Source organism: Thamnophis sirtalis, unplaced genomic scaffold (assembly GCF_051295495.1).
Source record: "Thamnophis sirtalis isolate CommonGarterSnake01/CBP01778 unplaced genomic scaffold, rThaSir2_p1.2 scaffold_7, whole genome shotgun sequence".
Classification (NCBI taxonomy): Eukaryota; Metazoa; Chordata; class Lepidosauria; order Squamata; family Natricidae; genus Thamnophis; species Thamnophis sirtalis.
In genome coordinates this window covers 6,451,023-6,478,968 of record NW_028261387.1, presented here as the reverse complement: position 1 = coordinate 6,478,968, position 27,946 = coordinate 6,451,023, and the positions used below count along the sequence as shown (strand labels likewise).

General features: G+C 39.7%; 1 protein-coding gene across 1 annotated transcript; it reads left to right on the top strand.

The window, feature by feature from the left end:
• Window positions 1–243: 243 nt before the first annotated feature.
• Window positions 244–26,065, top strand: SLC71A1 (solute carrier family 71 member 1). The gene is made up of 12 exons (XM_087719245.1): window positions 244–514; window positions 13,038–13,133; window positions 15,003–15,065; window positions 16,495–16,622; window positions 18,577–18,691; window positions 20,090–20,308; window positions 22,456–22,569; window positions 22,957–23,028; window positions 23,407–23,519; window positions 24,407–24,504; window positions 24,828–24,985; window positions 25,607–26,065. Exons 1-12 carry the CDS (start codon window positions 428–430, stop codon window positions 25,811–25,813), a joined length of 1,470 nt encoding a protein of 489 aa, XP_087575371.1. The 5' UTR covers window positions 244–427; the 3' UTR covers window positions 25,814–26,065.
• Window positions 26,066–27,946: the final 1,881 nt, after the last annotated feature.

The following is a 27,946-nucleotide window of genomic DNA, read 5'->3' as shown; positions in this document are numbered from 1 at the left end:
AGGCTCCAACGTCCGCTTCCCTCAGGCGCCCCTCCCGAATGTCCTGTGGAGGCAAAACCGTCGACGAAAAGCGATTGGCTCTCGCGGGAAAGCCACACGTGGGCGGGGCCTCCCCCGTGTCACGTGCAGCACTTCTGAACCAATCGGGGGATCGCGTGATACGAACCCCCCCCCCCGGCTGCCGCCGCCGCCAGAGCAAGCGGGGTTGTTGTTCTTTCCCCCCCCCTCCCTTCCTCCCTCCCTCTTCTCCCCAAGATGGCGGCACCGGCGGGCGACTGAGGGGAGCTGTTGGCCGAGAGCTGGGAAAGACCATCCTGGCTGCCGCCGGGAAAGGGGAAAAAAAGACGACGTCCCCGCCTCGTGGGTTTTTTTCCCCCTCCCTCTCTCTCTTGCCGCTTCCCTTTCGGCCCTCTAGGAGGATGGTAAAATGACCCAAGTGGGGAAGAAAAAGAAAAGGGCCGCCAACCGCAGCATCTTGCTGGCTAAAAAGATCATCATTAAGGACGGCGGCACGGTGAGGAAGCGGCTCGTGTGGCGGGGGACGAGGGACGTTGAGCGAGCTCGAAGCCCGTGGGGAGAAAGGGAGGCTAACTGGCGGGGTCAGCGGACGGGGCCGCCGGGCTTGCTTTGTGAGGCCTGCGTTACGGGGTGGGTGGCAGCGGGGACCTGTCAGCGCGGACCACCAGCCCGGTTGCCGCCTCTGTTTCCCCCCCGCCGTCGACCGCTCGTATCGTAGTATATATCCTGATGGCAACGGGTTCAGGCCAGAGAGAGGGTGGAAGAGAGAGAGTCCCCCTCACCGCAGTATACTTGGTGAGATTGAGACCGCTTTAAACTCGGGCTTCAGGAAGAAGATGTGTCGTTTTAAAAAAGGCCAATCGCCCAACTTTTTTAGGGGGGAGGATTTTGTTTTCCCTCCCCGTTTTATCGACATTCTGATTTCGCTTTATTTGGCTTCATGGGGGCAGGGGGGGGGGAGATTCAGAGATTTCGAAACTACGAAAATGAGAATCAGGCATGCTTTCTCTCTCAGCTTTTACTCTGTAAAATTGCTTAAGTCTGTGTGAAGATTAGATAGATAGATAGATAGATAGATAGATAGATAGATAGATAGATAGATAGATAGATGATTGATAGATAGATAGATAGATGATAGATGATAGATAGATAGATGATAGATAGATAGATAGATAGATAGATGATAGATAGATAGATAGATAGATAGATAGATAGATAGATAGATAGATAGATAGATAGATAGATAGATAGATGATAGATAGATGATGATAGATAGATGATAGATATAGATGATAGATGATAGATAGATAGATAGATAGATGATAGATAGATAGATAGATAGATAGATAGATAGATAGATAGATAGATATATTCATATATATATATGAATACACAGTCACACACCTAACTTTTGAGCAGTATCTTAAATCTACGGGATCCTTCAGTTCTTGAGAATCGCTGGTTTTCAATGATTTGATATTTTTATAAATGGTCATCCACTTGGTGGTCTGCTTTTAAAAACTGATTGGAATAGCTCCATCAAAAATTTTAACCACTTAACTCTTTTTCTTAAGTAACCTTGTTGAGTAACTTTGTTTTCCATCCCCGTTTTATCGATATTCTGATTTCGCTTTATTTGGCTTCATTGGGCGGGGGGAGATTCAGAGATTTCGAAACTAAGAAAATGAGAATCAGGCATACCTTCTCTCTAGCTTTTACTCTGTAAAATTGCTTAAGTATGCGTGAATATATATATATATATATATATATATATATATATATATATATATATATATATATATATATATATATATATATATATATATATATATATATATATATATATATATATATATATATGAATACACACACACACCTAACTTTTGAGCAGTATGTTAAATCTAGAGGGTCCTTCAGTTCTTGAGAATTGCTGGTTTTCAGTGATTTGATATTTTTTATAAATGGTCAGCCGCTTGGTCTCCTGCTTTTAAAAACTGATTGGAATAGCTCCATCAAAATTTTTAACCACTTAACTCTTTTTCTTAAGTAACCTTGTTGAGTAATGTTGTTGAAATAAACTGTTCAGATGGGATCATTTGTTACCAAATAACGTGAAATACAGGTAGGTAGTCCTTGACTTTTGACCGCAATTGAGCCCAAAATTTATGTCGTTGAGTGAGAATTTGTTATGTGAGTTTTGTCCCATTTTACGACATTTCTTGCCGCAGTTGATAAGTTAGTAACCGGGTTGTTAAGTGAATCTGGCTTCCCCTAGTGACTTTGCTTGTCAGAAGGTCGCAAAAGGGGATCCCACGACTCCTCAATGCTACAACGGTCATAAGTATGAACCAGTTGCCAAGCATCTGAATTTTGATCACATGATTATGGGGATGCTGCAGAGGATGTAACTGAAAAACGTCATGTCAGTTTTTTAGTGCTGTTGTAACTTGGAGCAATCATTACTGTTCAAAGTGTTGAACGGTACAACTGTTGTACATTGAGGACTACCTGTATGCAAGTTTCAGTTATGTGTACTTTACCTGAGGATATCTTATGGAAAGGGTCTTTGTAGGGGGTGTCTCGCCAATATATTGTATTGTATTGTATTATTTGTATGCCGCCCTTCTCCGGGAGGACTCAGGGCGGCGAACAATTCAAGGGGGAAAAAGGGGAACATAAAAAGACAAAATACAGTGCTAGGAACTTCATACTTTTGTGTTTCAAACCAGACCATGTAGTTTTCCCTTTTGAAATTGGAAGATGTGTTTTTTTCCCTGGCGAGTACTTTTCAGTCTTGGTAGTAGCACAGATAGCCAAAGACACCTTTAGTAGAGTACGCATAGGAAAGTTGTTATAACGGCAAGCTAATCTAGAGAGCCACATACGTGCCTTAAGGGACATTGAAATGATTGCTCTGGGCAACTATCAGAAGAAAGCAGTAAGGGAAGTTTGGTTTAGTTGCCATAGAACACTGTTGAATGTTAGAAGTAGTTCTGCTTTTGTAGTGATCTGAAACCAGTTGCACCTGATTGTTATATGTTTAAATATTTGAATAAAGTTGATGTCTGTGACATAAGATCTATTGGGTTTAATTTGAGACATGGTTGTATAAAAAGTGCTTTACCTTTTTAACATATGCTGTGATGCAGGGGTGGGTTTCTCGCCCCGTTCCAACCGGTTCGGTTGGAACGGGGCCGGCGGCGTCCTCATGCACGCGCGCAGTGCATGCATGCGTACTAGCGCCTGTGCAATGCTCCAGCTGCTCCTGGAGGATCGCGCAGGCGCTGTATGCATTCTGCGCATGCGTGGAAGCGCAGAACTCATCAAAACCGGGTAAGAAACGCGGGCGGGCGGGTGGATCCTTCGGCGTTCCCGAAAGTTACTTACTTCCGGGTTCGCCGACCAACTGGTTCGCGGGGACCGCCGCGAACCGCCTGAAACCCACCCCTGCTGTGATGGTACCAGTCCATGGTTAACATGCCAGACATAAACAATATATATCAGCTTTATGCTTAGGGTTCTGTAAACAGGCATCAGAGAATTGCAGCCAATTAAAATGTCCTAATGTGTTTGTCCCTGAGTCTTTAGGGACGGATCACCTATTTACACTTGGCTATCTGAACTCTGAGCAGCTATTATGTTTGCAGACCGATCCTCAGCTGATTCTGCTGTTGCCTTTTGCAGGTGTATTTCCATTTCAGGAAAAAAAAAATATGCCCTTGAAAATCCTGTGTGCGAATTAGTACCACGTCAAAGTTCTGAATTTTTAAGTTTAATAGTCAAAGACATGTGATACCAAGTTATGCTATGAAGTATGATCCTTGTTATTTAAGGATGTGAATGTTTCTCTGCATAACAAATTATGTAACATTAATAAGGCCTCTACTATATTATTATTCTTTAAAAGGGAAATAATAGTTACACAAAACATAGGCTTGCTGAGAAAACGTGACAAATCTGTATAATGCCATGACTTTGAATGAGCTGTAAAGTTTGCTAGGTTGCAATGTTAACTTTAATACTGTTAATTGGGGAAAGCTTTGTTGATAATAGTTCTTTAAAATATTTAGGACCCTTGTCTATGGAAGATTCTCAGTCATTCACGTCATGGTTGTCCCAAAAGTGGCAACTGAACTTGCCTCTTGAAAAAGCACCTTTGGGACATGTAAGGACCCTTGTTGTGATCCCATTAACTTGTAAACTCTTGAATATATTTCTGTTAAAAGAATCCTCTCCAAAGTATATTATTTTGGTATTAAAGAAGCAACCTTTTGAAACAAGATGTTTGGTTACTTCTGTTAAGTTGGGATATGTGCTACCATGTAAGGGATATGTGAAATTTTGCACAAAAAGTTTGGTGCATGGAACATTTGTTGTTAGGCGATGTGTCTCTTGAGAGAAACTCCTGGAAGGAAGGCTCTGGGAAGATTGGCATGTGAACTGGCACACAGACAATTTGCCTTGTAACATCCCTCTGAATTTTATTTTGGTCATTACCTAAAACAACTAGGAGGCTCTGTGTGTTTGTTTAAGGCAAATCACAATCTTCCCAGAACTGTTTGACTAGATTCCTGAGCAACAGTGTGTTTATTTCATACATGAACAATACATTTTCCATTTTCTGAGCACTCCTATACTAGTAATACTTTGAAAGCTTATTTCTGCTATGTTTTAGAGTATGCGTCTATCTTTTAAGGTGCCTTTTTTTAGTTCATGTGAAACAGTACTTAATTATATCTTTAACACACAGGTTTTCAGAGCTGTATGCTGTTCTTTAAAGAATAAGTACAAGGTGCTCTGTTCATTTCTTATGAATGTAGTATAAAGAGCTACAGACAAGCTTTTTATACTCAAGATTCATACTGTACTGAAGTATGCTGTTGTCCTGCCACCTATTATTATTTTGATAAATAGTTATAAATTGCAGTTAGTATAAACCTATGAACGGAGATGACTTGATAGATTCAAGTACATGAATTCAGAACAATAAAACTGGCACTTTCAAGGGTACTCCATTTTCAAAGATATTTCACATCTTGTTATTGTATAAAATAGTGTAGAGAACGAATATACTGTAGGTTTAAGAATCAATTTTCAAGTTTTCTTTTGTATTTTCATACTTCCCATTTATTTTTTGTATTGTTGAAGGTGATTTTTTTTTTAAGCAACTGTTATTTCATTTTCATTTATTGATTCATATTGTAGCTTTTGAAAAGACGTATTTTAGATTCTGGAGACACAACATTCAACTTTGGGGATCCAAAGTCTTATTTGTAGGGGTTAAGCCCGAAATCAAATGTAAACCATCAAAACTGCTAGAATTCCTTGATTGTTTTCTATCATTACATTATTGAATTTTTGAAACTTTAATGGTCACATATCCTGATTCTTGATGACTTGTAGAAGCTACTTTAAATATATATTTGTACTTTTATTCTATTACTGCCAGTGTCAATTGTGGCCTAGTACTGTTGTGCAGCTTGATAAATGGAGAATGAATATATTGTTGGTGATAAATCTACCTCTCCCACGCTTGAAAAAAAGTAGAGTTGCGGTATTTCCTCTTACATTTCTTAATCTCTTGTGCTTCTAAAGTGTATGGTACTGTACAAGACAAGGCTATTATAGCTGCTCATGCAATGATTCAGTGATACAGTTGGTCCTTGACTTAACCATTCATTCAGCAACCATTCAAAGTTACACCCACGCTGAACAAAGGGACTTAACACTGCTCTCTTAAGTTATGGTTGTATAGCACCCCATAGTCACATGATCAAAATTTCAGAGTTTGACAGCTTGCCTTTATGATTGCAGGAGTGCTTCAGCTTTCCTGCCTGCCATTCTCTCTTCATCTATGCCAGCGATGGCGAACCTTCTTTGGCTCGCGTGCCATAAGCGGGGGGAACGTGGGGGGGGGGTCGTGCACCGGTGTGCTGCACCTATAATGCAATGCACGACCCCCCCCCCCAGCATGCACACACGCATGACAGGCGTGACGCACACCCCCCAATTTTTTTCATGCTTTTTTCGCCCCCCCCCCCTGGCTCCAGAGGCTTTATAGGAGCCTGGGGAGGGCGAAAACAGCCGCCCCCACCAACCTGGAGGCCCTCCGGAGGCTTCAGGAGCTTCCCTGAAACCTCCGGAGGGCAAAAAACGGCCCTACGAGCAAACCAGAAGTCACTTCCAGTTTGCTCGTAGGAGCGTTTTTAATCTTCCGGAGCCTCCAGGGACTTTCAGGAGGCTTCCTTGAAGGCTCCGGAGGACTAAAATCGGCCCTACGAGCAAACCGGAAGACACTTACCATTTGCTCATAGGGTTATTTTTTTTTCCTCCGGAGCCTTTAGGGAAGCCTCCTGAAGGTCCCTGAAGGCTCCAGAGGACTAAAAACAGTCCTACGAGCAAACTGGAAGTGATTTCCTTTTTGCTCGTAGGGTCGTTTTTTGCCCTCCGGAGGCTTCGGGGAAGCTCCTAAAGCCTCTGGAGGGCCTCTGGGAGGGGGAGGCAGTTTTCACCCTCCCCAGGCTCCTATAAACCCTCTGGAGCCTGGGGAGGGCGAAAAATGGCTTTAAAAAAGGCTGAACTCAGCTTGCCAGCATGCGTGCTGGCCAGCTGACAGGGCAACACCTTGCGTACCCTGACAAATGGCTCTGCGTGCCACCTGTGGCACACCTGCCATAGGTTCACTATCTTGGATCTATGCCCTTTGGTCCCTGGCTTCTACTGCCAAAGCATAGCTTATTCTTATTTTCTTGCCCCCACTGCTGACCAAACATATCTGGCCAGGCTGTATGCAAAGCAACTACTGGCTGCACAACACTTTCTTCCCAAGGTCACCCACGATGATTTCCTTGTGAGATCTGGGAAAGAGGGTCTCAAAAGATGGCCAAGCAGCTATTTTGCTCCAACATAAGGGGTATGCTACAGACCCAGCCAAGGAATTTCAGGTGGTGGTGGGGGGTCTAGAGAATATCCTTTTCTGCTAAGGCCCCGCTCTTTGAAACATCTTGCTGTTGGAGGTGTGACCCTCTCCCATTTTCTTGGGACAGCCTCAAAACCTGGCTCTGCTTATTGTTTAGTGTCCTGATGGGGGCACTTTATGCTGGAGGTAGTTGGTGGAATAAGAGAGAAGATCCCATCTTCATTCTATTAGTGTACAGGTAGTTCTCAACTTACAACCACAATTGAGCCCAGAATTTGTTGCTAAGTGAGAAATTCATAGTGATTTTGCCCCATTTTACAACTTTTCTTGCCACATTTGTTAAATGAATCACTGCAGTTGTTAAATTAGTAACTTGGTTGTTAAACAGATCTGGTTTTCCCATTGACTTTGCTTGTCAGAAGGTCACAAAAGGTGATCACAAGACCCTGGGACACTGGAGCCATCATAAATATGAACCAGTTGTCAAGCATTTGTATGTAAATCACGTGACCATGGGGATGCTGCAAAGATTGTAAGCGTGAAAAATGGTCATGTCACCACAGTCACTAAATGAAATGTTGTAAGTCAAGGTCTACCTATACTTGGGTCCTAGTTCTCTCTAATTCTTGTTAATTTTAATATTTTTATATATGTGCTTTTATTGTATTGTAAGACATGGACACGTTTATTAAATAGTACAGGGCCTCAGCTACTTATATTTTCTTTTCTAAGAATACCTTTGGAGTCAATATGGAATCCATGGATATTTTGGGAAATAAGGCTGAGGCTCGATTTTCTGTTGCAGTATGTCATCTTTATTTTGGTTTCATTTCTTTGAAACCAGGAAACATTGGTTTCATGCCTTTAACGAAAGGCTATATGTTAACATACTGAAAGAATCCTGCTAAAGAAAGAGAAAATGGCTATTTATTATTGATAGTGTTCAACATATTGCATGAATCCCTAAGTTCTTCATTCACAGTGTTATTTAAGGAACTATGTTATTTGGTGTGACAGGATGCAATGTGGTTTTAGCTTGTATTCTAGTGTTCCAGAAGTCAGAATATTGGAAGAAAATCAATAGACAAAATTGTTTTTGTTTTAGTGCTTGCATAGTATTTACTACTAGTGTCCTTGTATAGAATCCCTTGCAACTGCCTTGGATTAGCTACTAATTCTCTTTCCCCCTCCCCTATTCTTTTTTCAGTATATAAGCATTGTAAGAGAAGGAAGGAAGTACTGAGGGTAGCAGCAACTGTAGTGATTCACTGTATTTGCTTAGCAAAAGAAGGGTATTGGTACACAAGGCTACAGTACTAATCATATACTGGTGCTCTGTACAGGAGCTGATATATATATATATATGAGAAAAGAGGAAGTGGGATGTAACCGTTATCGTTGCATACTTATTTATTACCGTATTTTTCAGACCATAAGGCACACCTGAGTATAAGACGCACCAAGATTTTGAAGAGATACATTAAAAAAAATATTTTTGCCCTCCCCTGCCCCCAGGAGCACTCTGCAGGCCTCTCAAACCACCTTTTGTGAAAAAGGGGCATGCAGAGAGTTTGAGAGGCCTGCAAAGTGCTCCTGGGGGCCGGAGAGGGCAAAAATGCGATATGTGGGGTGTGCAGATGGTATGTGAGGCCTGTAGAATGCTCCTGGGGGCTGAGGAGAGCAAAAAACGGGTCTTTTTTGTTGTTGTTGCAAAAAAGGGGGCATACAGGGCCTTTGGGAGGCCTGTAGAGTGCTCCTGGGAGCTGGGAAAGACAAAAAATGTCCTGTTTTTTATGAAAACGGGTCCATTTTTTTTTGCGAAAAAAAAAACAGTGTGTGCAGACATTTTGGAAGGCCTGCAGAGTACTCCTGGGGGCTTGGGAGGGCAAAAGCAGACCCATTTTTGTGAAAACCGGGCCCATTTTTCACTCGTTTTTGCCTTCCCCAGCCCCCAGGATCACTTTGCAGGTTTCCCAAACCCTCTACGCATCCATTTTTGCTAAAAAGTGCATGCACGGTGCAGGGTTTGGGGAGGCCAAAAAATGCTGTATTCAGTGTATAAGACACACCCAGATTTTCACCCTCTCTTGGGGAAAAAAAGGTGCGTCTTATACTCCTAAATATGGTAATTTATCAAATCGCACATACAATATTTTGATTAGATATTATGTATACTCAAAAATTATGGGGAGTTTTGTATAGCCACATATCTCACCTAAAGCAACTCTGGGCAACATATACTGTATTTTTCAGAGTATAAGACGCACCAAAGTTTTGAAGAGGCAATTTAAAAAAAAAAGTTTTTGCACTCTGCAAACCTCCGAAAAACGCCTGTTTTTTACGAAAACGGGCCCACTTTTTTAAGGGGGCATAAATAGCCTTTAGGAGGCTTGTAGAGTGCTCCTTGGGGGTGGGGAATGAGCAAAACAGCCCGTTTTTTGCTCATTTCTGCCCTCCCCAGACCCCAGGAGCACTCTGAAAGCCACTTAAAAGCTATGCACGGCCATTTTGGTGAAGGGGTGGGGTTTCAGGATGCAAAAAATGCTGTATTCAGTGTATAAGATGCACCCAGATTTTCAGCCTCTTTTTTGAGGGAAAAAGGTGCATCTTATGTTCCAAAAAATACTGTAATAATCAGATAAGAACCACAGATGCATATGAAAAATAAAGTCTACATTAAGAAATAAAAAAATACAACAAATAGGTGAAGAAAGATTAGAAATAGTCACCTCAATAATGGAGCCATCTAAACATATCTCTATCTCTCTGGGAGTCCCAAGCCTAATAACATAACCAGGTCTCGAGGGCCTTTTGGAATGTCAAAAGGGATGGAGCTAATTTAATTCTGGCGAGAAAAATGTTCCGCCAGGTGGGTACCATCGCAAAGGAGGCACGTCTCCCGAGAGCCACCAAATGTAGATCCCTAGTTGATGGTTACCTGCAGCGTGCTTTCTTTGCCAGAGCTAATATTTGTACAGTACATAGGTTTCAACAACTTCTTAGTGGCCATAGTAACAAGCCCATAAATACGTTATTTCTAAGGCCTCCCTCCCATGAGGCAAGTTGTTGTCTCCAATCTCATGCTGCAGCTTTAAAATAAAGCAGGATCTCAGGAATAAATGCAAGTCTCTCACTATCCCTTTCTGCCTGGCAAAAGGCAGCAAAAAAACAACAACTGAGCTATTGGACCATCTATTGGATGGTTGAAGCTCCAGTTGCTTGTTATGAACCAAAACAAGGGATTAAGCAAGACTATTCCCTTTCCACTGCTGTTCCAATGTTCTTACTCTCTTCTGTCTTCAATTTTAATTTTGCTCTTAAGTCTTTTTGGGTGTTCTCTTCTTTAATAGTAAAATTTATCTCACCAATTTTGACACACTCTCTCTCCTGCTCTGCTTTCATTTCAGGGGACTGTCCCAACCTTGTGTAGCTTCAATGGCTGCTTCTCTTGTAGCCGGAAAAAAGAGCTTCTCCTGGATCGATTCAGGGGCTTTGCGATGCCCCTGAGATCAGCAGGATGTGCCCTTCTCTATCACCGTCTCTGTGGGACGGTTTAGCTCCAAAAAGGCCCGTCCAGCAACAGAGATATCGACAGCAATCCTGGATTGCATGTCGTGTTGTAGCGACATCAGCCCCGCCTCTTCAAGTTGAATTAATGTTTATAGTAGAACTACATATAGACCTCAACTTACAACTATCCACTTAATGACTGTCCAAATTTTCAATGGCACTGAAAATGTGACTTATAACCAGTCCTAGCAGTTACAACCAACACAGCATCCCCACAGTCACATGATCAGACTTTGATTGCTTGACATTTAACATGTATTTACAATGGTTGCACCATCCTGAGGTTATATAAGAGCTGAGGTGGCGCAGTGGTTAAATGCAGCACTGCAGTCTACTTCAGCTGACTGCAGTTCTGCAGTTCGGCTGTTCAAATCTCACCGGCTCAGGGTTGACTCAGCCTTCCATCCTTCCGAGGTGGGTAAAATGAGGACCCAGATTGTTGGGGGCGATATGCTGACTCTGTAAACCGCTTAGAGAGGGCTGAAAGCCCTATGAAGCGGTATATAAGTCTAACTGCTATTGCTATTGCTATATAATCACCATTTGTGACCTTCCCAGCTGGCTTTTGGCAAGCAGAGTCAATAAGGAAAGCTAGATTCACTTAAAGACCTCATGTCCCACTTAGAGATAAAGATCATAAAATTAAGTGTGACTCAGTTTTCTTGGTTAGTAATGGAAATACTGATCTCAGTTTTGGATGTAAATCTAGGACTACCTATATATGGTTCTTCACATTCAGTTTAGAGGAGGTTTTGGGTTACCATGTGAATGCAGCCTCTTTCTGTTGCAGATTAAAGCAGTCACATCTATTTCCTGAACTTTATGGCTGCAAAAATAAATTTCTTCAATAACCAGGTAACCCTGGTAAAGAGTGTGAATGTTTTATGGGTGGCAGACAGGTGCTATATTTTTTACTCTAGTACTTACAGAAACATTTCTTCTCAATACAAAGCACTTTATCTTCAGCATTAAATATTTTCTGTCAATTCTATATTGCAGTTTAATATGTTGTCATACAGAGATTTTAGAAAAGTATAGTACTGTTAAAGAATGTGTATCTAAAACTATGGTTCTTAATTGCAGTGGGCAGTAGCACAATAATTTAATTTCTGGTGTCATCTACTATGTATTCATTTTAGCAAAATATTGTGACAGTATTGTAGCATATGTCATTTTCTCTATAATGGTGTGACTTTCCTGAGAGATTAATATTTCTTTCAAGGAACTTCAAAAGATATAGTGAAGTCATTACATAAGATTCCAAATAATTGTTCATTGTGAATGTAAAAAACATTTACGCTTTGCATCATTTCATATAAGGTTTTGTAGCATTCACATTCAGCCTAAGCTGTATTCTCTCTGACCATGATTTTGTGTTATGTCCACAAGGAATATTGAATTTAGATTCATGTGTTTTCTCTTTCCATCATTCCCTATTTTGTTGCTTGCATCATAAATTATTACCTAAGTAAACCAGGAAGAAAACTTTTGAGTTTTCAGTCCTTAAAAGGTGCTCCTACAAACATCTAATAACTTTACACTACCGTGGTACCTCGGTACTCATAATTGGCTCCAGGAGGCACCATGAGGAGTGCCAAACAAAATCACTGTACTAAAAACAATGAGTGCCAAACAAATCACTGACTTACCACATGACCCTTTCTTTTGGCCGGAAAGAACTTCCTGTCTGTCTCTTATCCTATATCAGCGACCTTCCTAGCATGGATAACTTCTTATCCACCCTCTGTGGCACTTCCCCTTTTTCCTTTTGAAGTGACCTTTCCGGCATGTCTGACTTCTGATTTGTTCTGTGTGTGGCTGTCCCCCTTTTGGCATTGCAGTGCGTCAAATGCTAAACATAGCGGGACAGCATTTCACATTAAAAGCATCAAATACCAAATTCAACATGCATTGGAGCAATTGAGTCCCAAGGTACCATTGTATTTGACAGGTGTGAACCTCCGAACTAGCTTTTAAGAAATGTCTCTTAATAAAGATTTATAATGGAAGCAACTGCTTGCCTATCAGATTATTTTTTTTCCTTCTGAAAGATCCCGATGAACAAATAAGTTCTTAATTCTGACACTCAAAAGTCCTCCTGCTAGGATTCTTGAGTTAGGCCCTTTCTCAAGAGTCAAAATATGTCTGCAGAAGTGGCTTTTGGAGGTAGTCCTATCACCAGAAAGTCATCTTGTCTAAAGAAGAGGTATGGAGAACCACACCCTTTTTGGCTTTTCTCCTTCATACCTTATTTAAATTATAGCATTTTCAGTGGCTGAAAAATTATGTCTGACCCACGACATCCTTTGTCACACTTATCTGCAGAGAAAAACAAGGCATTGTTGGAATGTCTCTCAAGGGGAAGAAAGAACAAATGGAATCCATTTTTTGCTCATAGACATAAACATTAAATTATAGTTTTACATGTACCTTTGACTGTGTCATTCATTTTCTGACTTTTAATATTTTTTTCCTTAGCTACTGTTTTTATTATTATAAATCAAGTAACAATCCTATTTTTTCCTCTTAGCCTCAAGGGATAGGTTCTCCTAGTGTCTACCATGCTGTCATTGTTATATTTTTGGAATTTTTTGCTTGGGGACTTCTAACAGCACCTACCTTGGTGGTAAGTGATAACATTTTTTTAAATCCAATATTCAACCTTAGATATATAGTTTTCTGATTTAATTAAAAATGGAGTACAGTAGTTCAGATCTACCATTTCTATCTTTTGAAAACAATTTTTCTTTTCAATTTTAAGATTCAGTTTGATAAATGTCAAGTATAATTTGCTATTTTGGCAGCAAAATACAGTTCAAGAAAGATGAAATTGATTTTCAATATTCCTAGTTGCTATGCTACAATTAGACGTCCAAACTAAAGTTTTTGCAGATTTGCTGTAAACTAATTTGAAAGGATGCTTCATTTACCAATTCCTTTTTGTTTTAAAGCACTGTTTCTTAAACTTTGTTCCTTCAGGACCCTTTTCCATTTTTAAAAATTATGGAGACCCCAAAATGCTTTTCTTTGGATACGTTAGATTTATTTATATTTACTGTATTAAAAGTTGAAATAGATGCTTTTGCTGCCATTACCACTTTTCACATTTATTTTATGGTATTGTAATATTGTATTATTTTTCAACATATGCTAGCCCATAATTTTGATTTTGGGGGAATCTGCCGTTTTGGGGGGACCCCCAGAGTTCCTAGAACCATACTTTAAGAAACACTGTATTTGGCAACAAATTTTGTTGAAATTATTTATTCAGTTAAATCTAGACATGGTTTAGGAGAGGAGTACAACTGAATGAGTTGTGATTTTTTTTACATAAAATTGTACAGAATAAAAAGAACAATACATGAAGATCTATTCATTTGTTTTTAGAGTTCTTGTGGTGTAGTGCATTCCCTGTCTATAGCAAAATGTTTTATTAAAGCCAGTGTGTAACAGATTAAAGTGGGCTGAAGTATATCCGAAGTGTTATAGATTATTTGTTCTCAAGTAAACATTCTATTCCAAATTAAAAATCCATATAGAAAGCTGGTTTGACTGGTATTGATAATGAGTGAGGGAACAATACTTTCCTGATTGTAGTTGAATTGTTTATAGAAACATTTCAAAAAAATCCATTAGAAATTAGTTTTTATTAATTGGGTGAATTGCTGCTCAAGGAATTGCAGAATGTATAATAAATACAACTATATTTTAATACAGTTATTGTAGATAAAATAACAGCTCCGCCTGCTGCATGCCTGTCTCACAATTGAATAATGTTTATCACTTTTGAGTAGAGCCCAACTGGATGGCAGTATCTAGCCAGCCTTGGAGCATCTTGGAAAATATTAAGCAAGGTTGATCCTGGTAATGCTAGTATAGGAGATCACCAGAAAAATATCAGAACTGTATATTAGCCTGGGAAGTCTGAAGAAAATAAATACATTACTGAAGACGGCATGGCAAACCACTTCTGTATTGTTATTTTTAAAAATATATGGATCTACCCATTAGATCTTTAGCAGCTAACCTCAGGTCAAAGAGAGTTAACTTGATTTTTTAAATAGCTTTCAAATCAATATAAAAGGATTGTGTAAATCTCAAACATTTATGCATTGAGATGTAAATCTCAGGCAATAAAATGTATAGAAACATGCTAATGTTTTGGTATTTCAGTATCCTAAATACATACAAGAATCCAAAGTGATTTCTAATCCCTCAGAACACGAGATAAAAAAGACATTTATGCTTACATTTTCTTTTCTTATACAGCTCTCCCCTGAGGAAGAGTCAGTCCTTCTTTGCACTTATTTCTTGATATCTTAATGACCACACAATCACAACTTTTATAATAAATAATCTGAAGTTTCATGTAATTATGCGAAGTTGATGCATAAGGGAGATTTATCCCCTTAAAACTTGATTTTTATTTGGACAGATTTAACAATGTTCTTGCATCAGTCTCTTCATTCTTGTCATGTGCATAATTATTTTACAGGTGTTGCATGAAACCTTCCCAAAGCATACGTTTTTAATGAATGGCTTAATCCAAGGAGTAAAGGTAAGATCTGATAAGACTACTGAATACCTCATGTTGGTATGGTTAGAATCATACATTTCAATAATGCTTTAAGACAATCAAGTCTCTAAACCTTGCTCATAAAAAAGTAAAAGCATGTTCAAACAGATCATGTGGTAGGTGATTAGTGCCTAAAAATACCTGTCTTTTCCCATTCCTGATGTGCTATTGTTCCATACATATCCAGGAACAAGCTTTCTTCAACCACACTTAAGCTTTCCCACGCTAGTAAGAATGTTTTTCATTGTTTATGCTCCTAATATCTGGTGCAAGCCAAAAAAAAGCTTTCTTGTCAGATTTGTCTGCTTGATAATCCTTCTTTCATAATCCTTTTTTGTGGAAAAGTCCCCCCCCCATTTTTTTCTAGGGAAACACCCCCCCCCCCCCCCAAGCACTCACATTCTACTTTCTGCTCCAAAAACATTATGTCTTTGATGCTGTATGGTATATAAAGGAAATAATATGAGAGTTAAAGGCCTGCACATACATTAAATTGAATTAATGTATATGTTCTTACTGCAATAACCTTGCAAAGCAATCACCATATGGCTCCATTATAAGTTCCATTTAGGATTCTGAAAGGATCTCTCACATAGATTACATATGGTAGCCCTAGAGTGTTTAGCAATATACCACTTTCCTCTTCTGACACCCAATACATTCATTTATTGATTTTTCCCCCCTGCCTTTTTTTGGCCAACTAATGGCATCTTACATTCCTAATGCTCCTGCTTCCTCTTTTCTCCACAACACCAATCTTATGAGGTGGGTTGGTTTGAAAGTGACTGGCCCAGATCCAGAGGTGGTATTCAGCCAGTTCTGACAGGTTCTGGAGAACCAGGAGTGGAAATTTTGAGAGTGGGGAGGGAATGGAATTTTGCAGTATCCTTCCCCTGCCACGCCCACAAAACCATGCCCACAGAAGCAGCAGTAAAAAATGTTGAATCACACCACTGCCCAGATCCATTCAGCCAGCTGTTGTGCTTAAGGAAAACACAGTCTCCTGGTTTCAAGCCATACATCAAACTGGAAATAGGTCTTACTTTCCCCCTTGTTCTGCCTAAATATATTGAAATGTACTACGCAGTAGATAAAAGGGAAGTGCACTATAGAGCTCTGTAAAGCCATTAGCTCACGTGTTGCGTACAACTTGTGCTCTAGACTAAAATACATTTTCTTTCCTGATCATTTGGTGGTTATTCATGCTTATGATATTGCATATATCTGATACCTTAGTGAAAGAACTGCGTATTAGCCTGCTTTACAGTACTGGGGAAGGCTGTCAGCAACACTGGCCTGAAAAGCTGGAAGCAGTTTGGTAGAATTTGTTTTTTTAATGGGAAAGTCAATGTCTATTACACTCCTCTTGTGCCATTTCTTTGTGTGGGACAAATTTGTGTTTAATTCACAGGGTTTGTTGTCTTTTCTGAGCGCTCCTCTGATTGGAGCGCTGTCTGATGTTTGGGGCCGAAAATCATTCCTGCTGCTAACAGTATTTTTTACCTGTGCTCCGATTCCACTGATGAAGATCAGTCCATGGTTAGTATCTAAAGTTTGCTCTTATATGTTGGTCAAGTAAATCCCGTGGAATGAGCTTCATCATTTGTTTATTTTAATATACAGTAAATCCTTGATATAACATATACCACCAGTTTAGCAGACTTTGGATTTCGTGGCCAAAAATCTTGTTAATATTTTGTCTGTTTTTGCACAAGCAAAATCCCATTCTTCATTTTGTACATACATTAACTACATAAACAAAATTTCATGTGGATTTAGCAGGTATTCTGCTTTAATGGACACCGCTTCTCCCATTAGTACCGTATTTTCACGACCATAAGCCGCACTGAAAATCCTAAAATTTGATCCAAAATCGGCAGTGCGGCTTATAACCCGGTGCGCTTTATATGTGGAAAAAGATCTCCCAGCTGCTTTGCTCCTCGCGACTGCAATAGATGTCCAGAAGCGGCTTTTGGGGCTAATGGGGATTGGATTTCCAGCTCGATAGCCCCTGTCGCTTCTGGACGTCTATTGCAGTTGTGAGGAGCCGAGGAGAGTGTGGAGAAGAGCGCGCGACGGTTCTTGGCGCTCCGGGAAGCGGGAGACGCGCGCGGTTTGGTTTCTCCTCCCTGGACGTCGCAGCAGCAGCCCCAAGCGCACCGATCTCTGTGTTTTTCGCATCGGGGTGTGCTGCAAGAGCATGCCCCGATGCGAAAAACACAGAGATCGGTGCGCTTGGGGCTGCTGCTGCGACGTCCAGGGAGGAGAAACCAAGCCGTGCGCCTCTCCCAGCTGCTTTCGGGGCTTCCTGGAGCGCCAAGAACCTTCGTACCGCTCCTCGCGACTGCAACAGATGTCCAGAAGCGTCGGGAAACGTGCGGCTTATAACCCGGTGCGCTTTATATGTGGAAAAAGTTTGAAAAATTAACGTTAATTGATACTGCGGCTTATAATCCGGTGCGGCTTTTGGTCGTGAAAATACGGTATATTAAATTGAGAGATTAGTACATATACTCTGCATTTAACCCTAATTGAAAATGGAAGCTGTGCTGGCTAGGGGATTCTGGGAGTTGAAGTCCACAGGACTTAGAGTCGCCAAGGTTGAGAAACACTGCCCTAAGGTCTTGAGTGTGGGTGAGCTGCTCAGCGCCCAAATTTTGATCATTTGATCATGGGGGCATTGCAAGGCCTGGAACTTCAAGAACTGGTCCTAACCTATTATTCATTTAGCATGGCCATTAATTTTGAACAGTCACTGAATTAGTGGTTGTTAAGCGAGGATTACCTACATTTGGCTTCATTGAAAGTAACTTGAGATTTCTTTGTGCAACTATTGATTGAGTCTTTTGGCAGAGTGCCCAGATCACTTATGAATGAATTACATTGTCCAAAAGTTGGTTTTCCTGTTTGTTTTACTCTTGGACAATAGTAAATAGGGTAGCAGAATGACATGACTATTTTTGGCATCCTTCAGACGTTCTTATAATAGCTAGTCTTGAAGATCATTTCTGGGTTGTTTTTTTTTGGGGGGGGGGAACGACAAGATTGATCTTGATATAAGTTTATCCAAGGGGAAGCTTTAGGTAGAAAGTAATTTCGCCTTCTGTCAGTTTCCCTTTCAGCTAACTAGCTTGGTGTTATTTATTTGTTTCTTTGCTAAAAGAAAATTTCTTTTAAAGATTCCAAGGAGTAAAGAATGCTGAAACTATGTGAACATTATCAAAGAAAAATGTATTTACCAGTGGTTAGATTTGTGGTAGCAGCTCAGAATCTTAGATTTGAATAACAATTATAAGGTTCTTATTTATTTAAAGGGAAAGTATTTCCTATTCAAATTCTGTGGATGCTCTCTACCATATTTAGAAATCCACGTATTGTAATAATAGTGACAATATTGTGTGTGCATGTTGGACAAGCAGACTTACAGAGTTATTAAGATGTTTTTAAAACAGTTTCTTCATATTTCTAATCTTATGGTATCCTTTATTTTTAGGTGGTACTTTGCAGTTATTTCTGTCTCTGGAGTCTTTGCAGTGACGTTTTCAGTGGTATTTGCATATGTAGCTGATATAACCCAAGAACACGAAAGAAGCATGGCCTATGGCTTGGTATATGCAGTATTTATATATATATGTATATGTTTTCTGAGGTTTTCGTGGGTGTTAGTATGTAGGTCTTTGGTTATTCGGGTTTTCTCCCGCGTAAAATTGGAAGTGTCTTGGCGACGTTTCGACGAAGTCTCATTCGTCATCTTCAGGCTTGTTTGCTCGCCCGAGCAAACAAGCCTGAAGATGACGAATGAGACTTCGTCGAAACGTCGCCAAGACACTTCCAATTTTACGCGGGAGAAAACCCGAATAACCAAAGACCTACATATATGTATATATATTTACAAATATTGTGCATGTTGATCATCAGATCTCTTTTCCATATTTATGCAATTGGAAAACCATAACCATCCCATCAAGAAGGAACGAGAGGAAAACAGTTATAAAAACAGGCAAAGGACCTGTGCATCGCTCTGCTATCCTATTCTCACAAACTAGATTTGCTACTGATCTCAGAATTCTGTTCATATGCTGTCTACGGTTGCTTCTCTGGGTTGGGAAGGGAAGGGGGAAAGGGAGAAGAACTAGACAAAACGGGAGATTGATAAATCAGCCGCCAAGGGAACAAAAAGGAAGAAGGTCTACTTGGGTGAAAAGAATTAAATTGTGCAAACACGCATACATACAGCTAGGAACAAGCTAATCTTCAAGCAGTCCTCACGAAATTCGTCTGTAATTTGTACTTCCTGTTCGTTTCTTTTCATCAGCCTCTAATTTTACCCACCAATGCCATTTATAACCCCCTCAATTCACAGGTATGGGGGAAGGGAGAGAAATCTCATCTTGCTATAAATAATAGCAATATGATTAAAGTAATCGTCAGAGGATATGCAGCTTATTTTAGTTCTCTTCCACTAGCATTTTGAAATACCACTTTTCCATTTGTTAGAACAAATCCATTTTTAACCGTTGTTGAATTGCCACATATATTTTTGGGAACTCTCTAGCCAGTTATTACTTCCACTATTGTGGTCATACATGTCTTATCCCCTGAGATGCGTTGAAAGCTGAAAGATTGTAAATAAATATTTTCGATGCATACCTCCTCTTCTTGTCAAGAAATTAAGACTTAAAATATTTAAGTCGAGGTGGCGCAGTGGTTAAATGCAGCACTGCAGGCTACTTCAGCTGACTGCAGTTCAGCAGTTCGGCTGTTCAAATCCCACCAGGCTCAAGGTTGACTCAGCCTTCCATCCTTCCGAGGTGGGTAAAATGAGGACCCGGATTGTTGTTGTGGGGCAATATGCCGACTCTGTAAACCGCTTAGAGGGGGCTGAAAGCCCTATGAAGCGGTATTTAAGTCTAACTATTGCTATTGTTACTATTGCTATTTAGGATTCTCAGTAAGTGGTGTGGTTACCTACTACACCTCATCTCACTAATTGTTATCGTTCACAGGTTTCAGCAACATTTGCTGCCAGTTTAGTTACCAGCCCTGCCATTGGTGCCTATCTTGGTCGAGTGTACGGGGATAGTCTGGTGGTCGTCTTAGCTACAGCAATTGCGTTGTTGGACATTTGTTTTATTCTTGTTGCTGTTCCTGAATCACTGCCTGAAAAAATGAGGCCTGCATCATGGGGAGCACCTATTTCTTGGGAACAAGCGGATCCTTTTGCGGTAATATATCTCACCCTTTCAGGCGGGGGGTGTTAAGGAGTCGCTTAAAATGGGATTGCCATTATTCAGATTTTTTTTTTTTTTTGTAAAGAAATTGAACACATATCCATTCTGTGGGTTATGTATGGGAGATCTCTTACATAAATCTGATCAGGTTTCAAATCTGATCAAAGCTACAATAGAGAGTTGAGGGAATCCAAGGCAAAAGCAGATAGGCGTCTAGATTTTGCCTATGTGGACTTGGGAAGGCCTGTGGAATAGGGATAGAATGTCTAGTTCTGGGTTTCTTTATTCTTAAGTTCCAAAATGGAGGTTAAATCACTTACACGTGGCACGACAAAACCGCGGTCCACTAAAGCGCGTCCGATTAAAGCGCGTCGCTGACGTCATCAGCAGCGCGACAACAACGACCACAGAGAAAAAAGGGCGCTTTAAAAAGCGCTTTAAAAAGCAAGCCAATTCACATTAAGGTAAGGGTTAGGTTTAGGGTTAGGGTTAGGTTAAGGGTTAGCGTTAGGTTTAGGGTTAGGTTTAGGGTTAGGTTAAGGGTTAGGTTTAGGGTTAGGTTTGGGGGGGGTTAGGTTTAGGTTTACGCGTTAATTTCAGCTTTACCGCTCACAGCGTGCTTTTTTCGTCGCGCTGTGATGACGTCAGGTACGCGGTTTCGTCGAGCGCGCTTTAGTCGACCGCGGTTTTGTGGTGGAACCTCACTTACATTCTATTCTGTCATTCACAGGACAACAAATTCTAATCAAGAAGAAGATGACCCTTGTGATAGTTAGCATTTTATAGTGTGAGGAACAGGCTGTTGGAGAAATGACTAGTCGAGGGGAGTTTAATTAAGAAAAGAATCAGTCTGCTGTTATCATTCCTATATTGCTCATTTCAGTTTCTGTTGAGATTCCTTCTTGGGGAGTTAGTAGCATTGGATTGTTAATTTGTTTTTGTATTTAATTTTAATTTTCACAGATATAATGATCTGAAAGGAAAAGAGCTTAGCAGTTGATTTTTAGTTCCTTTTTAAATAGATACCAAAGAACACAGGCTTAGTTTTCCTTCTTCGAGAAAAAGTAGGAAATAAGAATTATCTTAAAACAAAGCTAAATTTGCGCTATATAAGGTTTGAAATGTTTTATTTTTTTAAACTGAATTAAGTAAAATAGAATAAAATAGCCCTTGGGAACATGTTAAGATAGTTTTGTATGTAATTTTATTCATATTTTGGTTTTCTACAATATTAAAAGTGAAAAAATATCCCCCTCTTCCAAAGTAAACATGTGACTGCTGAGCTGAGTTCTAGGATTAGATGGGTAGTTTCCATATCTGGTTAGAGTAGTCCAGCATTGTATGTACCAGTAGAACAGTGTTTCTCAACCTTGGCAACTTGAAGATGTCCGGACTTCAACTCCCAGAATTCCCCAGCCAGCATTCGCTGGCTGGGGAATTCTGGGAGTTGAAGTCCGGACATCTTCAAGTTGCCAAGGTTGAGAAACACTGCAGTAGAAGACAATACATGTGGCTCAAGGTTGAACTATGGGATCCTTGATGCTCTCTGAGCTTGGTGGTTTTCTTGCTGTCACTGATGATGATATCTAGTTGGGTAATGAAACGTCTATAAGAAAACAACCAAGTTCAGAGAACACTAAGAATCCTGCAGTATTGTACGTGAAAGTCTCATAGTGCTGATTGTCTTAAGTTTTGGAGAAAATTGGTTATCAGTGCCTTACACTGTACTGGGAAGATACTGACATTGTTTCACCGTTGCATCCATAAAACAGTAATGTCTGTAATTGGGCTGGTTTCTAAAAGCTTACCGTGTCCCAGTTGAGGAAAAGTAATTGCATCTCTTAGGCTGTAAAATAATTCCAGCAGGCCAGCTCTCTTTCCATGCCTATTTCTAAACCATATTCAATGGAATTTATATGTATTCCATAGCTTCTGGAAAGCAGGTAGTGGTTAATGTACTTTTGGATTATTTTTGTTTTTACAATGTATTGATTTATTTTCTGTCCGGGGAGAATTCACCAATTGGCAGCTTTCCCTGTTTCTTTCTCCCAGTTATTCCCTACCCATGATTAATTTTTTTTAAATTAGGAAACCCAGATCCTTGACGGTCTTAATCGGTTTACGTTTCTCTTCCTTTCTAGTCATTGAAGAAAGTTGGTCAAGATTCTATAGTGCTGCTAATCTGCATCACGGTCTTCCTCTCCTATCTCCCTGAGGCAGGCCAGTATTCCAGCTTCTTCTTGTACCTCAGACAGGTAAGCATTTGCCTAATTGTGTTTATTGCCCACATTTGATTCGTAAAAATGAAAGTGAATATAGCCATGACTTAACTAATAGATTATGGTCCTAATTTTTGGTATCTTGTTCCAATAGAATAAAACGTTTCCATTTTAATGCAATTTGGAATTGCTATCCTTAAGAGCAGATTTCTTTCATTAAAAAGTGACTTCTGTTCAGCCTCTTATTTCCATAGAGTAAGCTCCACATACTGTAACGTCGTCGTTCTTAAATAGGGGAACGGGTTATCTTGATTTCTTAAATATTTTATGAAACAAACTTCTATTATCTATGCATTTGCGTGTGAGTTATTCATAATTCATCATAATCCTCTACCATGGAATTTCTCTCTCTTTTTAAATTAGATAATGAGATTTTCATCAGAAAGTGTCGCCGCATTTATCGCCGTCCTTGGGATTCTCTCCATTGTGGCACAGGTAATTGTAACTGAGAAAAATACACTCGCTGAGTTTCTGCCAGTACTGTTTGTTCAAGTTGGTTGATAAGTCCGGGCTTGTGGAATGGATTCATTTTGATAACTTTCTGGAATGATACGGTAGCTAAGAGGTTGACAGGTCTTGGGAACCCGGAAGAGGGAAATAAAGAAAAATTGTCACTAGATTCCTCTACCCCCCCCCCCTCTCATATACGGGCAGCCCTTAGCTTCTCTGATGAGGACAAGCATGGAAGAGCAGCCGGTTCCTCTTGAAGGAGGGAGGTGAAGGTCAAGCTTTGCATTGATGTAATTATCACAGCAATCGGATCTCCGAAAAGCCCTGAAATTTTTTTTCTCTTTGCCATTTTTCTTTCCTCAGACAATAGTTCTGAGTTTACTTATGAGATCGATTGGAAACAAAAACACCATCTTACTTGGTCTTGGATTCCAAATATTGCAACTTGCGTGGTACGGTTTTGGCTCCGAACCTTGGTAAGCAATTTTTTCATTATATTGCTGTTTTATTATTGTTACACCCATGGTGCAGTCTTTGGTTAATTTAGCAGAGGTTTTTAACATGTCCCTCAGTAGTATGCCTCCCGTTGATGTTTTAACGCAAGCTACAGGTAGTCTTCGACTTACAACAGTTCATTTAGTGACCAGTGAAAGTTACAGTGGCACGGGAAAAGGAGCCTTATGACCACTTTTCACACTTATGACCACTGCAGCAGCCTCGTGGCCACGTGATTTACATTTGGATGCTTGACAACTGACTCACATTTATGAGGGTTGCAGTGTCCTGAGGTCACGTAATCTCCTTTTGCAACCTTCTGAGGGTTCCACCACAAAACCGTGTTCGACTAAAGCGCGCTCGATGAAACTGCGTACCTGACGTCATCACAGCACGACGAAAAAAGCACGCTGTGAGCGCTAAAGCTAAAATTAACCCCTAAACCTAACCCCCCTAAACCTAACCCTTAACCTAACCCTAAACCTAACCCTAAACCTAACCCTTAACCTAACCCTAAACCTAACCCTTACCCTTAACCTAACCCTAACCCTTACCTTAACTTGAATCGGCTTGCTTTCAAAGCGCTTTTTAAAGCGCCCTTTTTTCTCCGCGGTCGCTGTTGTCGCGCTGCTGCTGACGTCAGCGACGCGGTTTAATCGGGCGCGCTTTAGTGGACCGCGGTTTTGTCGTGCCACGCCTTCTGAGAAGCAAAGTCTACGGTCGTACGTCGAGGACCACCTATATCAACTTTGTTTTGGAGTTGCATGTTTTTCTTAATTTCTGACTGACTTGACTGATTTTAAAAACTGTTGAAATCATTGTGAATACTAGCCTGATTCATTTATCGGTCTCTGTACCCTCTTTCCAGGATGATGTGGGCAGCAGGGGCTGTAGCAGCCATGTCAAGCATCACATTTCCAGCAGTGAGTGCCCTTGTGTCACGAACTGCCGATGCTGATCAACAGGGTAAGTGCTTTTCGGGATTAACACACGAGGTAGAAACTTCTTAATAAGGGGATTAACGCCTTACTGAAAATGATCCCTTTTTTTCAAACAATGCTGCCATATTATTTTGATTAATAGTCACAGATGGTGTTGTGCAAGCATACATTGGATATTGGACTTGTAAAAAAAAAAATCAGAACATTTGCTGATACGGCAAATTGTATTTCTATGCAAAGCAAGTAAATATTGTCGAACGTATTTTTTTAAAAATTAATAATAAATAATAGTAATATATGTTTATCATTTGCTTATAGATGTTTATTTGAATATGCATTGTTTTATAGGAGTTGTCCAAGGAATGATAACGGGAATTAGAGGACTCTGTAATGGTTTGGGACCAGCGCTTTATGGTTTTATATTCTACATCTTCCATGTAGAATTGAATGAAAATCCAATGAGTGAAAATGAAGTCAACGTGCCCCCCCAACACCATTCACAGCAAGTAAGTTTAAGGCATAGCAGGTTCTTTTTTTAAAAAAAAAAAGTATAAGTGGTGATAAGCAAAAAAGGAATCGTGGTTTTAAATGTATCATTGTAACTCCGATATCTTCATCAGCCACCAGCCCCAAAGAAAGAAGGAGAACCACTATAAAACAGTGTTTCCTGTTCTGACCCCCCCTTCTCCATTCAGGAACGAAAGCCAAAACAGACGTACGAAAGAATGTTTTAATCAGTCCCGGCTCTTGTTGGCTGCGAGCCCAAAATAAACAAAGATAATCGCTCTGGCAAAAGTCCTATAACTCACGCAGCACTGCAAACAGGCTTCTCTCATCAAGCCACTTATCCAAGTTGGCTTCTCTCAATTTGTGAACGCGAACAAGAACTGGAGCAGGATTATTATCTAATTTTACTAGATCACAATTCAGTGCTTTGAAATCTCTGAAGTAAATGAGGGGAGCAGCGGGAGAGAAACAGCTATCTCATGATACTGAGGTGCAAAATCAGATTGTTCACACTGCAGTTCATTCTTGTGTACGATAATCTAACCATAATTTTAACTAAAACTAAAGTGCTGACTTTTTGTCTTTTGGTAACTCTGGCTGTGTTTTGTTTTTCTTTCCAGAATTCCATCATCCCTGGGCCCCCATTTTTATTTGGCGCATGTTCAGTGCTGCTGGCTCTACTTGTTGCCTTGTTTATTCCCGAACATACCAATTTAAACGGTCGTTCTAGCAGCTGGAAAAAACACTGTGGTGGACATGGACATCCCCACAGCCCACAGGCCCCTGGAGAGGCCAAAGAACCTTTATTACAGGACACAAACGTATGATGACAAAACCCAAGGACTCATAGAGCAAGTTTTATTTTTTCACCTGCAGCTCTGGATACACATTCCATTTCCATTGAAATTGTCGTTTCTTAAGATGTCCTTAAGGAATGGATCTCTTGCATGAAAACTGTTAAGAACCACAAACAGGAAGTGGAAAATCCTCCAAAGACGTTACAACTTAAATTACTTTGGTTTTTAAAAAGAAGCTAGGATTTTTGTCAAAGTCCTAAATATATTAAATCTCCTTAATTTTGAAATTTTATATATATATATATATATATATATATATATATATATATATATATATATATATATATATATATATATATATACATACACACACACACACACACACACATATATATATATATACACACACACATATATATATACATATATATATATATATATACATACACACACACACACACACATACATATACATACACACATACACATACATACACACACATATACATACGCACATATACACACACACACACATATATATATATACAAGGTATCAGCATGTGTTCCTGCATCAGTTTCTTGAAGGTGTTACGCTTCGTTCTCTTCATGCTGGTCTCAGTGAGACATACAAGCAGGATTTGGGTATCTCTCCTCTCTGTAAAATTTGTTGGTCAGATGGATTCAAAGCCTTAACATAGATGCACTTGGCCAGGAAGGTGAATTTGGTTGATATTGGACTTTCAAATCAGTGTCTGACAGGTTTTTTTCTTTCTTTCTTTTTTCCTAACACAAATCATGTGTTGAATACACATCCTGAACAGTACACTTTAAGTGCATTATTCTGCTAATTCTTGTGTAGTGTGAGCCTAGATTTTACTATGGGCTCGAACACTCTACCTTCATAAATACAATTTGATACCACTATGCTTTGGATGTTTTGCATTAAGGACCTCAACACTTGAACGTACAAACTCAACTCTTAAGCTGATAGCCTTGATGATGTCAGTGTGCTCTGTACATGATTGTCACTTTTATTACTTGACAGGATGAATAGCTGTTCAATTTCGAACCAAGGACAAATGAGTTAATCGGCTTTTCCTACTATTTTATTTGTAAATTACATATGTAGGAGGCATGACAGGCTAGTGAATACCCTTGTCTAGTAATTCAAGTGGCAACTCTTGCTCTATAGTGGCCTTTTAAGATTGTCACAAATAACACTTCAGAGCCAAGGGGTTAGTCCTGCATTTTCAGGACCACAGTACAAAGGAGAGAGCTTTATACAATTACTGATGTGAATTTCTCTAAAAGTGTATATTTTTGTGTCCAGTTGTATTATTTAAGTGTTCCTTTGTATAAAAATGTGTATAAAGTATTGTATAGTTCAAAATGTTTTCATCTTGTGCTGTGGTTATTGCTTAAGTTTTTTTTAAACTTTCACCACGGTTGAATAGAAGCTGAAAAATTGTAAATACTCTGTTAATAAAAGTTGAATATTTTAGTGACTTTTTAAAAATTGATATACTTGGTATAATATACTGTCAATATAGTTGATTATACATCTTTCATATCACATATTTTATATCTGTTCTAGGTATACATATATTTTCTAGCGTAAGAATTGATGTAACTAGAAAAACTGTTTCTGAAATTTAGCACTTGTGAAGGAGCAAAAAGTGTCAGATGAAAGATGGAGAGCAGTAATTGTGATTACTGAAGGAATTTTTTTGGACAGTACATATATTTATTCCAATTGCATAGTGCTAGCATGGTTTCTCTGGGTAACGTTACAGCAAATATATCTCAATTTTGAGTAATAAGAAAACAAAGTACTGTAGTTTACTCTGACCTGTCAAAAGCGCGATCGACGAAAGCGCGCATTTGACGTCATCACAGCACGATGAAAAAAATTAAAAATTGAAATAACAATAAAATTAAAGCAAGCCGATTCACATAAAGGTTAGGGTTAGGTTAAGGGTTAGGTTTAGAGCGTTAGGGTTACGTTAAATTTTACGTTAAAGGTTAGCGTTAGGTTAAGCGTTAGGTTAAGGGTTAGGTTTAGGGTTAGATTTAGGCTTAGGTTAAGGGTTAGGTTTAGGGTTAGGTTTGGGGGGGGTTAGGGTAAGGTTTTCGCTCTATTTTTACATTTTTCCAGCACAGCGT